The sequence below is a fragment of the Onthophagus taurus genome, chromosome 1 (assembly GCF_036711975.1).
Source record: "Onthophagus taurus isolate NC chromosome 1, IU_Otau_3.0, whole genome shotgun sequence".
NCBI lineage: Eukaryota > Metazoa > Arthropoda > Insecta > Coleoptera > Scarabaeidae > Onthophagus > Onthophagus taurus.
This window is the reverse complement of record NC_091966.1, coordinates 13742804-13758989: the sequence shown is the minus strand read 5'-3', so window position 1 is coordinate 13758989 and position 16186 is coordinate 13742804. Positions and strand designations below refer to the sequence as shown.

Here is a 16186-nt window from a genome sequence, read left to right as displayed (position 1 = left end):
TGTGAGTTATTTATTTTGAGTTTAATATCTTTCCATGTTGAATTCTAGAAAACTAATTTAAAACATCACAAAAACGTTATAGATGTCAGTCTTCAAGGAGGAGTTACTCGAGGCTGTCCACAAGGAGGTGTACTATCCCCACTTTTGTGGAACCTCACCCTGGATAGCCTCTTGAACCGCCTCGCTGAAGCCAACTTTATCACAGTTGGTTACGCAGATGATTTAACGATTCTTGTCAAAGGCAAGTATATTAACGTGCTGTTTGATAGGATGCAAGTAGCTCTTAAATTGATAGAGCCTTGTGTGACGAACAAAGACTCTCTGTGAATCCTAAGAAGACAGAGTTGATTCTTTTCACACGGATGAGGAAGGTTGGCAAGCCCAGAATGCCATCTAATGCCTTGCTAATACTCCATTGGCATTGTCAAAAGAAGTTAAATATCTGGGCATCACGCTTGACAATAAAATGACATGGAGAGCCCACCTAGATAATAGAGTTAAAAAAGCGTACGTTGCATTCGGTCAATGCCGGAGGGCTATAGGTAAGACATGGGGTTTGTCACCCAAAAATGCCCTCTGGATTTACACGGCTGTAATCCGACCTATGCTTACATATGGTGCAGTAGTATGGTGGTCAAAGACCCTACAGTCTACATCTACTGTTGCACTTATTAAAGTACAGAGACTTGCGTGTTTGTATGTTACAGGTGCGCTGCGGACTACCTCCACTGCAGCCATGGAAAACATGTTAAACCTAACGCCACTTCATTTGTTCATCCAAATCGACTCCACGTATCTGAACCTCTAGGTAAAAGTACCACCGTCATACAGGCGGAATTAATCGCCATACAACTTGCCGCTGATGTTATTGTCAGATCCAACTTGGTAGGTAAGACTTTTATAATTTATACTGACAGTAGACAAGCCATTTTGGCCCTGAGTAGAATAACAATTACTTCAGGACCTGTTATGGGTTGTCATCTGACATTGGAGAAGGCCGCAGTGCATAACTGTGTTATACTTCAATGGATAAAAGGACACTCGACTTGTTCAGGTAACAAGCACGCTGATAGGCTTGCCAAAATGGCTGCCAAGCGAGCGCCATGTTCGCCTGAACCGATAATCGCTCCGTCCTTATCAACTCAGATTGAGATAATTAAAGATTTTACCCACAAAAAGTTTATGAACTGGTGGGATATGGTTAAAGGCTGCCATCTGTCTAAGGAAGTATTACATTATCCTTCAGCAGAGGCAACCTTGTCTTTCGTAAGGCTTGGTAGTAACGCTCTACGAACTGTAAGGTAAACAAGCATCTTTATAACCTTAAGCTTGCTGTTAGTCCTCTCTGTCGCCTCTGTAAAGAGAGCGAGGAGACGGTCCGACACATCTTGTGTGAATGCCCCACTCTGCAAGACCTCAGAATGAGAGACTTCGGAGAGGAATGGCCGACCACAGATGACATCAGGAACACACCTCTGAGCTGTATCCTAGCCTTCGGAAATTCCTTAGGCTGGTTGATGTAGTCGGAGAGAGTGTAGGAGGACGTACAAGGGGCCCGTTGGGGCCTAGGTGCTGTATGCGTAAGCATACCCTCCGCTTTCCTACATACAAAACGTTATAGATTGTTTAAATAAAAAAAGGAATTCAAATGGTTAAGATTATATTCCTTCATACTCTGATCAGGAATGAATAGAGCAACAAATTCAAAAATATATCAGTCAACGAATATTATATGAAAAACAATAGATTGCATTAAATTGTCATGAGCGTGGTCATTTTCCAAAGAAACTAGGCCAACAGCGATGTTGTACACAATGTCGCAAAAGACTTACAATTAGTGGAGTTGCTCATAATGTACAATGACTCTTTGCATAGAACGGGAGCATTTCAGAGTATATATATTATGTATATCAACGAAACCTGGATATGTAAGCAGTATCGAAGAAAGGCCTTCTCTATCTATTTAATAAAATGATTGTATGCGAGTGTCCGAATCTTCTCTAACTTGTATGATTTTGATGCCACCAAATATTAGAAATTTGCCATTTAAACATAAACTTTAGTCGAATTTAACTAACCTTGATACTGAACACTTACCTATCATTCTTTATAAAATCTTTATTCATGGATCGGCCACTGTTGAAAGTTGTTTTCTTTCAATAAGATAATTTCAGACAAAGCAAGTGAATCAAGAACCAGTGATACTGACGAATATAGCGAAGGTTGTGCTAGGAAGTGTTCGCGAATTGAAATTTTGACAATCTTTTAAAATGCACATGGTGTGTTTGGAGTAGGTCGACTTCCAAGAAATGGTATTAAACGATTCTCAGATGGAGCACTGTGTCAATAAAAAGAAAATGCTTAAGGTTCCAGAAGTAGAAGGAATGATTCTGGAGATTAACCACAACGATTATAATAATTGTGCTTCGAGACTAAAATATTTTTGATATCTTCTATTAACAATTCCAAGTATTAATGCTTTACTATTTACTTTGTTGAAAAAATTACAAGGTATTTACAAATCATTACATTAAGTGTATTTGCTGTATAAATAACATAAAAATGATCAAAAACCCTAAATCTCATTTTTAACTTAGTTGTAGCTGCGTTGTTGGACTGCAACAAACCTACAAGTGCTTCAGGAGACTCACTACAATCACAAAAGTGATTGCGGAGTGCATTTTATGCCGGAGTTGCGATTGCACCATATTGGAAGAGCTCGTCAAGTAATTGGTCTATTGAAGAGGAAGTTTGAGGTCGAATTGCAACCTCGCTCATTTGATTTAACACCGTTATAGTTCTTATTAGGAGGTTATCTTAACACCTTCTATTTATTTCTTATTATTTATTTATTTAATTACCTTTTATACCGACGAGTTAGCAACATTAGAGATGTGTGTGAAAGAGTGGTGCAAAATTGTAAAACGTTTGCTGCAGCTGGATGTCAGTCCAGTATCTTAACTATTCTGTTTTATAACAATATAAAATGTTTATGTCTGTAATGAAAAATCCAAATTGTTATTAAAATATATAATTTACTAAAGCATATTTTTTAGAGACCTTCCTTAAGTTTGTCGTATTTCTAGTGGTAGGTTAAATTATTTTTAGCGGTTGTACATAATGTAAATTATTTTATTATTGTCTCTAAATCACTTGTAATAACACAAACAATTCTGAGCTTCATTTCTTTATATTTTAATATTAGAGCATGCACATTCCCCTTACATTTCTTTAAAGCGGAAATCTCGTTTTTCACGTTTAATGACCAGCACATTAATTAATTAATTAAAATAAAAATGTTTATGTTATTTAATATCAGACTAAACTAGGTTAAACACACTATTAATTTTTTGTAGCTAAAGAAGCCGATGAACCACGCTATATACTCTGTGCAGTAAACCATGTAAAATAGGTCAATTAATAAACGGCTTCTTTGAAGCTGCAACGACAAAGAATAATAGTTGTTCAGTTAACATCTGGATTATTTTATGACAAAATACAAATGGCCTTTTTATTCAATCGATTTTTTTATACCCCAAAAAAATACAACTATAAAAAATCGTTTCAAAATCATAAATAGCGATAAACCTTTAACCTCTTAACGTTCGGGTGTTTTTATTCTCGAAAAAATATGGCAAAATACGCGCCCCCCTCACATAATTAATGACCACTTTTAGTCGGAATATGAACGTTGCAAAAAATGCCGAGATTGTGCTCGCGTACATTGACCTCCTCCTCAGCAGATAAGGTGAGTGCCGGTGGGGATCATAAGATGGTCGGAACGTGGAGGGCCCCCGGCTCCAACCCAGGACAATTTATCTCTTTATTGTTTTCGTTATAGTCCCCTTAAATTCTATAATTTTTTTCCATATGGGTAACCGGGCAAATGTAGTGTCGGCGGGGGCGCCATCTGAAACGCCATTAAGAATCTTAAGTTGGACACCGAACCACATCAAGTGCTATTTTTATTAGATGGTGCTCCTGTGGAAATGGTTCTCCGGCTGCTGGCTCGTATCGAGTTTTTATACCGTTTCAGATATCGCTAAGGCACGTTTTAACTCAATGTACATACTCAAATGTAAATACTTTGTGTAGAAGATTATATAAACCAGATGTGTGCTAATCTAAACGATCAAACCGAAAAGAAATATAAAGCATGTTATGACCATTGTTACTTTGACATAAAGTAATTAAGTTTTTTGTTATTTAACGTTGTCAATCATATTTTTATCCTTCTATCATCCTGATATACCACATTTATTAAAATGCAGAAAAGCAATTTGGATCCAATAAAAGAAGAACCATCCCCAAATGATGGTAAAGATACCGCCAACGTCGTTGTTTTAGAACCGTTGGCTTGTCCATGCGCAAAATTTTTCAAAGCGAGGAAGTCAGATTCCGGTCCATGTGACAAAAGTTTCACTTCGATTTTAAATAAAGCGTTTATATTTCGACGTGATGTGTCTCTCGAAAATGCACTTAGAGTACAAGAAAGAAATCTGCAAGATATGTACGCCACGCTTGATAACGTTGAAGAAATGTCAGTTGATACATCGAGTGTTACAAGAACTACCAGTACTCCTTGTACGCCATCAGCATATGCATCTATAGAAGAACCTGAACCGATAGAAAAACGTCAAATGGAGTATTTATTAAAAATACAAGAAATCGGTGGTGGAGAAGAAAAACAAGTGTATATTGAACGCGAAGTCAAGAAGGAAGAAAAAGAAGATAAAACAGAATCTGAAGCGATGAGGATGGCACAAAAATATTTAAGAATTCATAGAATTTTCGAGTTTTATCAGTTTTTAATCGCTCATTTATTAGGAAATATGCCAGGTTAGATACATGTTCATTAAATATGGATTAAATCTAAATCATTTTACAGAGAATCCAATCGCTTTTTTATTGGATATTCTGGATAAGTGTATTATTTATAGAGCAAGTATGGGTCAACCACCATTATTGTTTGAAAAGAAACATATAGGTAAAATAAGAAACTACTTTGTTAATCTTTATGAGCACACAAAATATTTTTTGCATATTTTAGAAGCATTATTTAATTTGATGGATCCAATGAAGTTGGGATATATTGATCTAAACCAATACAATACAGGTAGAATTATATTTATTTATGTTTTTAATAATGTCTAGAACACATTACACTTTAAATACTTACGCCATTTAATTCGTACTATGCAAGGTGTTGTGGAAATTGAAAAATCGATTATTTTTGGGGGAAGGTTTTCTTTAAAATGTATAAAAAAGAATTCGTTCTAAGAAGTGTTTTGTGAAAAAGTATATAAGTGCGACACTTTTAACGTTAAAAATATAAATGTTATACCTATAGAGAAGAACGAAGCTTTTTACTTTTATGGGGTTAACGAAGAAAGTTTTTTATTTCTTCGGAGATCAAATCATTTTGAATACTTGAATAATAGTTTAAATAGTAAACAAAAAAGAATTATCAATTCAGAGCTATTCTACTCACTTTAAATCCTGGTTTATTCCTGTTTGGCTTAGTCTGATTAGATAGGGTACAGCTGAAATCGTCGATATTGAGATAGAATTCAAAGATTTACAAATCTGACAAGTACCAGAAAGTAATGAAAACACTATTGAATAATGTGGTTTTACTTTTCATGTCGATATTTTTGGAAATAACCGAATCTTAAATACATAAATAATTTAAATACGTTACATCATGAAATAAGGTCAGTGTGTCAAGAACATTATTACAAAGAAAGTGGAAACCTTGTGACATAACAGCTGACGTCTTCTGTAATTCCAGACAAAAAATAACTTACCTTTGTCTCATGAACATAAGTGGAAAGTAGATTACAACAATTAAAAGTTAAGATGATACAGTACATTTCAGAGAAACCTTGAAAAATGACTTTCAATTGCTGCGATACCCTGTTTAGTATCGATATGTTTATTGTATCGATTCTTGACATGCTGCCACACACCGATGATGAGGTATTTCGTACATACTCGTACAGACTGGGAGTTTCCATTGAACTATAACATCATGTTGCAATATTGTGGAAACAAACAAAACAGGACCCTCTTGAGGAAAAAGAATATGTCATAGAAAAACTCTATAATAGCCGTCAAAAAATGAAATAAATATGTTCTTATGTGTACTTATCTATCATAATGCTGTTAACATCGCGCAATTTCCCTCAATTCCAAACAGATAACATAATTTTTTATAGATATATCACGCCATTAAGATTAAAAATACGATTACACTCTGTGGGAACGATTTCTCGAGACTTTTCTTGGAATACATGGAATATCGAACAAGTCCCTACAACGTCTTACCAAAATTGAGAAAAAGTATATGTCGCCTTTGGATCAAAGAGGTACACATCAGCGATTATACATTAGACCCTAAAATTATTGTGAAACACATCGGCTCATTTTCAAAAAAAGATTTCCATCCTCTCAGACAGTTGCAGTCATATTTAGACTCTATTTTAGAAAAAACGTTAGCTACAAGTTTGGAAAACCACAGGTGAACAATTAGGTAAACGAGAGCTCTGCATAGAAACCATTTAATGAAAACATCAAGTCTACTGTTCTCAATGAAACAGCATAAACAGTAGCAGTGGCAAAAGTACTGATACACAAGAGACGGTAAGAATTTTTAGTTGTAAATAGAGAGATGCGGTGATGGTGATAGTATTCGATTACATGAAGAACTTGACCCTGCCGTTTATGCCAGTGCATAAAATATGGTATTATGTATTCAGTATTCATGATATATCAAACTCTATCTTCAATACAGAAGCAGATGCAAACAAAAGTTTCAACGGTTGCTATTGGTGACTTCATGTTCGCAAAAACAGTGAAAACTATAACCGAAAACATTATTATCATTAGGAAATACCGCCATTTGATATATAAAACTGAACTAAAGGAATATGTCCAAACCAGGGAGTTCATAGATGGATTATTCATATGAAGTTCAAAAATAATGAGAGTGAGTTTGTTGTGGAGTTGAGCTAGATATATTGTGATAGTATTGTATTATTATTTCGACGTTCTTTTAATAAAACAGTTTTGCAAAAAAACTTATATTTCATGAATTTATTAGCTATGTCAAATTGAGTGCAAAATCGATAACATTAAATAGCTTTGTTCGTTGGGACTGCACTACTTGCACTCACTTGCACTATGCAGTTTAGTGTAGATGTTGTGTGTTCGTTGGGGATAGTGCACTTGCACTCATACTGTTCGTTGGGCCAGGTGCAGTGCAATTTAGTGCAGCCGGTGCAAGTTAGTGCAGATTTTGTTGCACCTGCTTTCGATTAAAGCTTTGTTCGTTGGGACTGCACTACTCTGCATGACATGGCACTCGTATGACGTCATAGTGCAATGAAGTGTAAGTCAGTGCAATGTCATGTCAACTTAGTGCAGGTCAGAAAAGTGTATAAACCGTGGTCCCAACGAACAGATTTTTATAAAAAAAGTGTATAATATTTGAAATGGACGAACAGGAGATTGTCAGCGAAATACTCGTGGAAAATGAAATTATCGCAGAATGTTTTTTTAGTAGCGTTTTTTTAGTATTCATCAATTATTATTATTATTTTTTATTTTTTTCAATTATTAGCGAAATATATGTTCTATACCAAACTACTAACCCTTATTAGTTCTTTCAAAAGTACTACTAAACGTATAAAGAAATCACATGCTAAATTGCACCAAAATTGATAAGCAGTACTTGCAAAAAAAAATTTGGGGTGGTGAGGGTAGTTAACCCCAGCCACCCCTAAATGAGAAAAAACACATAATATTTTGTGCAAAAAACACATAAATGTACTATAAGTGTATTTAATGCCGCCAAAATCGATAGGGTAGTTTTTAAATTATTCCAAAAAAGTAGGGGTAGTTTTCTACTGCCTCTACTGGGATTGAATATACTGTGTTCTCTAATACAACAAATATTAATTATTATAAGGTTTTATTTCTTAATATTTAATATAAATATAATATACAAAACACGTTTTAGTGTAACTAAAATGGCGGAATATTTGAAAACGTGTTTTGTATATTATATTTATATTAAATATTAAGAAATAAAACCTTATAATAATTAATATTTGTTGTATTAGAGAACACAGTATATTCAATCCCAGTAGAGGCAGTAGAAAACTACCCCTACTTTTTTGGTATAATTTAAAAACTACCCTATCGATTTTGGCGGCATTAAATACACTTATAGTACATTTATGTGTTTTTTGCACAAAATATTATATGTTTTTTCTCATTTAGGGGTGGCTGGGGTTAACTACCCTCACCACCCCAAATTTTTTTTTTGCAAGTACTGCTTATCAATTTTGGTGCAATTTAGCATGTGATTTCTTTATACGTTTAGTAGTACTTTTGAAAGAACTAATAAGGGTTAGTAGTTTGGTATAGAACATATATTTCGCTAATAATTTAAAAAAATAAAAAATAATAATAATAATTGATGTATACTAAAAAAACGCTACTAAAAAAACATTCTGCGATCATTTCATTTTCCACGAGTATTTCGCTGACAATCTCCTGTTCGTCCATTTCAAATATTATACACTTTTTTTATAAAAATCTGTTCGTTGGGACCACGGTTTATACACTTTTCTGACCTGCACTAAGTTGACATGACATTGCACTGACTTACACTTCATTGCACTATGACGTCATACGAGTGCCATGTCGTGCAGAGTAGTGCAGTCCCAACGAACAAAGCTAATGACTTTCAATAATTCTACACTTTCTTATAACTAACTAGGGCCATTAAGTATCAATTTAAAAATTTGGAAGAAAGTTACTTTCATTGATTTCATTATTTTTACGTAAAACGTAAATTCCATTTTTTCAGTTCAAAGCTATTGGAACGATATCCTTTTTAGAATCAACTATTCAAACATTTCTTCTTATAGTTAAAGTTTATGTTGGGACCAGTTCGAAGTCTCTTGAATGTGGAGAATAATGTAAGAAGGAAAGAATAATTTTCTGATTTCTGTCATAACGATTTCTGACTGAATATTTTTTTAAATTTATGTAATATAAATCATAAAGTTTATTTCAAAGGAAATATTTTAGCATAATGATGCTTATGGTACCACCATACATTATTAAGGAACCGCTCGAAAATGTTTTAAAATTTAAAATAGGGTGGAAATCTAATTATTGATTTGCATTTATTACGGAGGTCAGTCACAAAGTATTTTCTTCAATCTCACCTATTTCAGCTTGACGTTAATACTCTACAATGTCTAATTAATCTGTCCTGTTCTGTTCTTCTCCTCACGAGATGCAGCATCTCCATTTCAGTCACTATCAAGCCCTAAATCAGATTTAATGCATTTATATGATGACTTTTATGCTACATGAAAGTAGTCTTGATTTTGCTTCAAACCTAAACACTAATATGCCAGTGCAAAGGCTATAAACAATTTTTGCATGCGATAAACACAAATGTTATTTGCAAAAAAACGACTTTTTATAATTTTTGCACAAAAACACCGTTTTATAGTAACTATAGTAACTGGTACTTTAGATCTTCTCTAGAAATATTAAGTGATGTTCCCACCACTTCTTGACGGATTGGAGGTGAAATATTTTCTATTATTGAACGACTTTTCAATTGCAAATCTACAAATTCAACTGCCAATCGTTTTAGATATATTCTTCGAAGTATATTAACCAGCCGATTATCCGCTGTGTAATTAATTTGAGAATTAATACCTGCCACATTCACTAGTGCACCTGCTGGCCAAAGTTTTGATATTCTGAGCCACATTGTAGGTGTTACAGAATTCATCGACAGTATCCACGTCACCCTTAATGGTAGAAAGTAATAGAAGGTTGTAGAAGGTAATAACCTAATAACTTCGAGCTTGTTCATAAACATCTCAATTTCACTGCCATCTCTGGCCCACAACTCAGCGGTTCTCTGTTTAATATGTGATCCTTCAAACATCTAGTTAAATATATTAAACCTAAAAGTGCCTTTTATTATACACTTTTATTATTGCAATCAATAAAGGTGTTTCGGTGCTTTTCAGAAACACGAAAAGATGTAGATTAGAAAAGAAACTAAGTAAACTAGTGGTGTCATTGTGTAACAAGTAGTACATTAAGAAGTTACTGAAATGAGACATTATATAGCGCCTGGGGCCGAATAGACCACGCTCCAAGGTTAAATAGCATGACTTTTTAGCTATTGAGTGATTGAGATATAGTAAACTTAAATCAAGACACTGTTCAGATTATTCCAGTTAAAATTGATTTCAGAAATAATAAAAATCGCAAAATTAACCGAAACTGTTTAACTGATTAACAGAAATTGTTTTTTAGGAATGAAAACCTTAGGTGTTTGCACGATTAATCCAAACCCTGATATGAAACGTGATCCCTGTTATCCTTACTTAATCAGAGACAGTATGGTAGCAAAAGAAACGTTTATAGAAGAAGCGTAAGTCTAAAAACTCAATTGTTGTCAAATAATTGAAATACTTTGGAATTAATAACTTTTAGTTATGATAATTTAGTGAATTTATTAAATGAGCTACTGAAACGTCGTTGGCTTAACCCGAAAGGTGCAAATATCGCACCATTAACAACGCCACCACCAACATTAGCACATTTAGTTCCTGGTGGTCAAGGCACAAGAGTAGTTAAAAGTACCGGCCTTGTGTAAAACTTAAAATTTTATAACCTCATTTTTTTAATAAAGAAAACTTTTTTTAATTCGTATATGTACTTAATTGACGTAATAAATTATTTGTCATTAATCATTTTTTTTGTCATATTTTATTCATGTTTTTTGTTGAATAATTTATTTTCTTCGTATTTTATGTTTATGATTTTTTTTATTTTATGTTTTTATTGAATCAAAATTAATGGACAAAATGGACGCAGTAAGTTATTTCATATTTATTGATACAATTTTTAATATTTAACATTATAGCCAATTTTAGAACCAATTTCAGAGGAGGTCGATTCATGCGCAACCCCATCATTTAAATCAAATATCTCGAAAAGAAACGTTACAAATTCTGTTAGGGAATTTGGTGTTGTAAAGAATGTTGTGATGCAGTCGCAAAAATTAGAATGTTCACCACAATGTCATAACGGACCTACTAATTCTTCTACAAAATACCAACTTTCTGAATATGACTTTCCAAAATTTAAACATCAACATTTAAATAAAGAAGATGTCCAAAAGTCCAAAAACAATAAAAGCTACTCGTCCATCCTTAATAAACCGTTTCTATTCAGACGATCAGAATCTTTAGATAAAGCTGTAACGTTAGAAGAAAAAAGATTAATTGAGTTATACAGGAAAAACCAAACAGTCGAGGAATACGACTCAAGTCGCTCTCATTCGACGAGATTTTCCACATCATTATCGTCCAACACCAACTCCTCTTTGTCTAGCCCATCTATTTCAGAATCTAAATCCAAATTCGGCATGAAAGATTACTTTAAATCACTTTCGGGAATCATAGAAGAACAAGAAGCACTTGAACATGCTGTTATGGAAAGTGTAATGATATCAGACATTTCCGTACAAAAAGAAAAACCTCAATGCGTATCTCTTGCCATGGTTGTAGCACAAAAATATTTGAGATTACATAGAATATTTGAATTGTACCAATTCCTTATTGCGCATTTATTAAGTGCTTTACCCGGTACGACAATTTTTTTACGACAATTATAAATATAATTTTGTTGTATATTTTAGAAAATCCAATACAGTTTTTGTTGGATTTATTAGATAATTGTCTTTCATTTAGAACTGGATTAACTATGCCTCCATTGCTTTATCAAAAGAAACATCTTGGTGTGTAATAACTTATTTGGATTAAATTATTGATTTTTAATGTTTATCTTTTAGAGGCACTTTTTAAAATGATGGATAGAATGGGGTCTGGATATATTGATTTAGAACAGTATAAAGCAGGTAATTAATTACTGAGCTCAATTTGCAAGTACTATACAAATCCGCAAAAAAGAGGTGTTGATTGTTGTTAGATGGCTGATGATCATTTCCGAAGTAATTTTGTGCGTAGAATCAGAATCCGAGGAGAATTGGACCATCACGTCTGGATTTTGAGATATTTAAGGTTATGTACAAGAAACATGAGTTCTTTGGTTGCTTTTGAAATTATGTGTGAGACGCACAATATTATTTTGCTATATTTTATCTATTTCATCATATAATACTATCCTTATCCTTCAAAATGCGCTCTCGTATGGTGCTATACGATTATTCAATACTGTCAGATGCGGGTGACACTCCACTTCAAATTTTGTATTCTATTTAACTTTTTTTGAATTCCTTTTGCTTGTGCTCCATGGATCTTGTGCCAGATCGCCTCTTATGTTAATCATGCGACTCATAACGCTGAAGTAAGCAGCAATAGTCGGCTAGCATAGATATGAACCACGTTCCCTGATACAGTCTTTCAATTTTTTTTATATCCTGATGAAAACGCTCTCCTTGCTCTTCGCTAACATCACCTAAATTGTCAGGAAACCAATGTAAATGGGAGTGCAAATTGTACAACTTCACGCTGATGTTACAAATTTCATGCACATTTATTGGAGTTATGCAGCAAAACTGCTTTCAAAGTTCTCTTAAAGAAATCAATAAACAACCTCCAATTGGCAGAGTCATACAACAGTTCACATTTTTGCACGAGGGTACCAAGAAAAGAGAGTTCCAAGAGCAAAAAGATTTCTCTCTTTTAGTCGTGAACCTAGCAGTTCAGATTTATCTTAGGTAAACCTAAATCCCTGACCAAATCGTGTGATCATATTGAACCGGCAGAAAGTTAGAACCTTCATCATCAATCGTCATTAATTTTGTTGTTCCAAATGTGGTGAAATTAGAGGAATATCGTCAGATTCAAAGACATCTCAAAATCTTGACGCGATGGCTTAATTCAGAGCTAAGATTGTGATTCTACGCAGAAAATTACTTCGGAAATGACTCTCAGCTGACCAACAATAAAACCTTGCAGATCTGTGCAATCTTAACATCTTTATTTTGTATTAGGCATGAAATCTATAGGGGTATGTATGGTTAAAGAAGAGTTGTTGGAGAATCCACTCATTGCTATTGATAAAAAAACATTTGTTGATGATGCGTAAGTTAATCGAAATACCAAAATAAATATAAATTTTACGCACTTTATTTATAGGTTAATTGCTCTTGAGTCAATTCTAATCGATATATTACGTCGAAAATATATGAAAGATGAAAATGTACCTACAACACCTCCACCTCCTACACCATTGAATCGAACAATTAGCTCATCGGCGTCCGTTCTTAGCTGTGCAAAATCAACGAGTACAAATACAAAATTTTCCGTGATATTTAAGAAAAGATGATAAGAATTTGAATGGATTTCGTAAAATTCACGATCATAAACTTTAATGATAGGGTGATAAAAATGTATGAAGGTCGTGAAACTTACGCGCGCCCGCTGAGTTTCATTATAATCTCATAAAGGTGTATCTAATATACCCTATGAATATATATTGAGATTTTGTTTTATGATGCATAGATTCGTAGATGCGGATGCCTGTCTAGGTAAGTATAATAAAGTGGGCATTGTAGTCTCAGTTGTACAGTTTACTCGACTTGGTTATCCACTATCTTTTAAGAGATTCACCGGAGATTATTTTACGAAGCATTTTATTCGACAAACAGATGGTTGCAAGTAAATTTTAAAAGTCGATTCGATTGTAAGGTTTGCTTCGAGTGAATAAGGATATGCAAATTACTCGATCTCCGTCAATTAGTTGCGTTTGGGATGCAAGCAATTTATGTCGGATGTTCGAAAACAACTCATTGAAATACCTAATTAAATTACTATTGAATATAGTTTTTTTAAAAATATTTCTATACCATAATCCGTTAAGAAGATAATCATACATAATTTAATTTCTTTCAAACATCCTGGATATATCTTTTTCGACGAAAAAACAAAATCTTTAAGATTATTATGCAATATCCTTCTTTTCTTATTTCTAACAATAAGAAAGTTGCAAAAACATTCGAGAAATAATTCCTGAAATTCTTTAGTAAATTAAGTTTGTTTTTATCTTTAAAATACAGTATCTAGATAAAATCTGTTTCAACACTAAGATCCGAAAAAAAAATTTTTGCCATCAACATATATCTTGCTCATAAGTAAACAGATTGACAAATGCCATAAGGCAATTCTCCGTCTACTTTATATGGCACCGTAGTGGCGGACGATCGCATCAGCATCCCGCATTGGAATTTAAATGCGTGAATGAAATCCAATCCGAGCTATCCTCCGCGGTCTCCGGAGAAGGAGCTGATATTTAAATATTTGCGTAGTATCACACACATATGCCGCCATTAAAGGACGGCGTATCTACGCCACTTGTGCACGTATCGCCGCGTACATGTGTTCACATTGAATGCCTCCAACTGACCCTATGTAAATTTGCCCAAATCTCCAAGACTATGTTGCACTGCGAACGATGTCACGTGTAATAGATACCTGGTGCTTAAATGCAACCACTTGGAATACATGGCAGCTCCTTTTATGTTTGTTGTTAAAGTGTGCGTTCTTAGATACGGGTTTTACTTTTATGTGAATCTGGTAAATCTTCCGTACATAAGAAGTTCGACGGATTTTCGATTTAAAAGCTTTAAGATGAGATTGAGTGTAAATTGAAAAGTGGTTGAATTGCTAAATAGAGCAGAATCCATTTTTTGTTGTTGTGGAATTTCCACTTTTTATAATTATTCCATCTTACAAGTCTTTTTATTTACATAAAAATACATAATACATATCTTTGTAGTAGTAAATTAAAATCGATTTAAAAATCTTCTCTTTTACTTGAACTAGTTGTTATTGTAAATTTGTTGTCTAATTAGTTTCGGTAACTGCCAATACCAGAGATAACAACAAATATTAACATATTTTTAATACAATTATAAGTATCTTAAAAAATGTACATAAACATTACATAAACAATAGTCGGGGAACCCCCATCTTATGTCAGCATTGTCCGTACAGCGTTAGTTTGTTCGAAATCTATTAAGGACTGCAAAATATGCCTAAAAAATGCCGTGTATTTGTGATTTATCCAGAGGTGTACAACTAACTATTCAAGAGAAGGGTTTGTGTTGGAACAGCTCTACCGCATCTTTTAAGATAAATTTGTAAATTTTGTGTGCTTTGCTAGAAGACACGAAATCGAGATAAATTACAAAGTTCTACCACGATTATCCTTATCGCCGAAAAAAGCTACTCCAAGTTTTAAGGTAAGTCAGGAGCGAATTACAGCGATGGTGGCCATGCACCGCCACCTTATTAGTTATTGAATTTAGAAAAATCAAGGTGTTTTAAAAATGTAACCCAGCTTCCATACTTATTAAGCAACAACAACAAAAATCAACAAATCACAATCTCCGCTGGTTTGCTCTCCTCATCATTTGATTCTCCTCACCGCTCAACTCATGGCGATAAGCTAATAATTTGTTTACCGAATCTTTATTGATGACTAAAAACGATGGTTGTATATCAATATGAGGCAGTGATAGAAGAAATAGCTTACCACCGGTAAATAAACTAACCGCTATTATCAAAATAAAGACTTTGTCAACGAGGAACAGAAACAGAAAACATCATTTATTAATAGACAAACTACTTCGAGTGTGCATCATTCAAACTAACTGAATTTAGTTATAAATGACTAAATTAATACGTCAAGTATTAAGGAAATTGTGAAATGTCTTCGAGAAGATAGAAGATTTTACCACTTTATATGAAATGAGTTGGTCGGCAAAATATGGAGCTATTCGAATAAATTACGGAAACTGCCAAAATATATAAACCCTCGCAAACAAACTTCATTGTTGCTGTGATACTAATAACAAAGTACAGTTCGAAAATAAAGCATGCCATAAATACTCTTCAAGATCTTAGTATATTTTTCTATGATATTAAGAAGCTCATAGGAACCTTTACAACATATAAACTTATGTTGCAAAAATGTAGCAAGAAATTAGCGAATGAATCAAAGCTATATTCAGCTACAACCCTCCGGAAAAACACTTACGTAAGATTACATACATACTGTATTTAGATTCTTTTATATCTTCAATAACAAATTGGTTCCAGGAAAATAGCGCACC

At 33.7% G+C, this 16186-nt stretch overlaps 2 protein-coding genes across 2 annotated transcripts; both read left to right on the top strand.

Annotated features, from left to right (window-relative positions):
* Positions 1-4200: 4200 nt before the first annotated feature.
* LOC111422337 (uncharacterized) lies at positions 4201-10749 on the top strand. The gene is made up of 5 exons (XM_023055547.2): positions 4201-4839; positions 4889-4987; positions 5051-5116; positions 10357-10474; positions 10537-10749. Exons 1-5 carry the CDS (start codon positions 4266-4268, stop codon positions 10697-10699), a joined length of 1020 nt encoding a protein of 339 aa, XP_022911315.2. The 5' UTR covers positions 4201-4265; the 3' UTR covers positions 10700-10749.
* A 44-nt stretch (positions 10750-10793) lies between these two features.
* Positions 10794-13548, top strand: LOC111422401 (uncharacterized). Its single transcript, XM_023055605.2, has 6 exons — positions 10794-10919; positions 10970-11693; positions 11747-11845; positions 11900-11965; positions 13064-13154; positions 13209-13548. Exons 1-6 carry the CDS (start codon positions 10902-10904, stop codon positions 13396-13398), a joined length of 1188 nt encoding a protein of 395 aa, XP_022911373.1. The 5' UTR covers positions 10794-10901; the 3' UTR covers positions 13399-13548.
* The last annotated feature ends 2638 nt before the right edge of the window (positions 13549-16186 follow it).

Bases quoted from the DNA above. Each gene is read 5' to 3' on its own strand.
- LOC111422337 (XM_023055547.2), top strand. From the start codon at position 4,266: ATGCAGAAAAGCAATTTGGATCCAATAAAAGAAGAACCATCCCCAAAT. The intron at 4,988-5,050 runs GTAAAATAAGAA...TGCATATTTTAG, and splicing joins GTTTGAAAAGAAACATATAG to AAGCATTATTTAATTTGATG. The intron at 10,475-10,536 runs GTAAGTCTAAAA...AATAACTTTTAG, and splicing joins GAAACGTTTATAGAAGAAGC to TTATGATAATTTAGTGAATT.
- LOC111422401 (XM_023055605.2), top strand. The intron at 11,694-11,746 runs GTACGACAATTT...TGTATATTTTAG, and splicing joins TTTATTAAGTGCTTTACCCG to AAAATCCAATACAGTTTTTG. The intron at 11,966-13,063 runs GTAATTAATTAC...ATTTTGTATTAG, and splicing joins TTTAGAACAGTATAAAGCAG to GCATGAAATCTATAGGGGTA.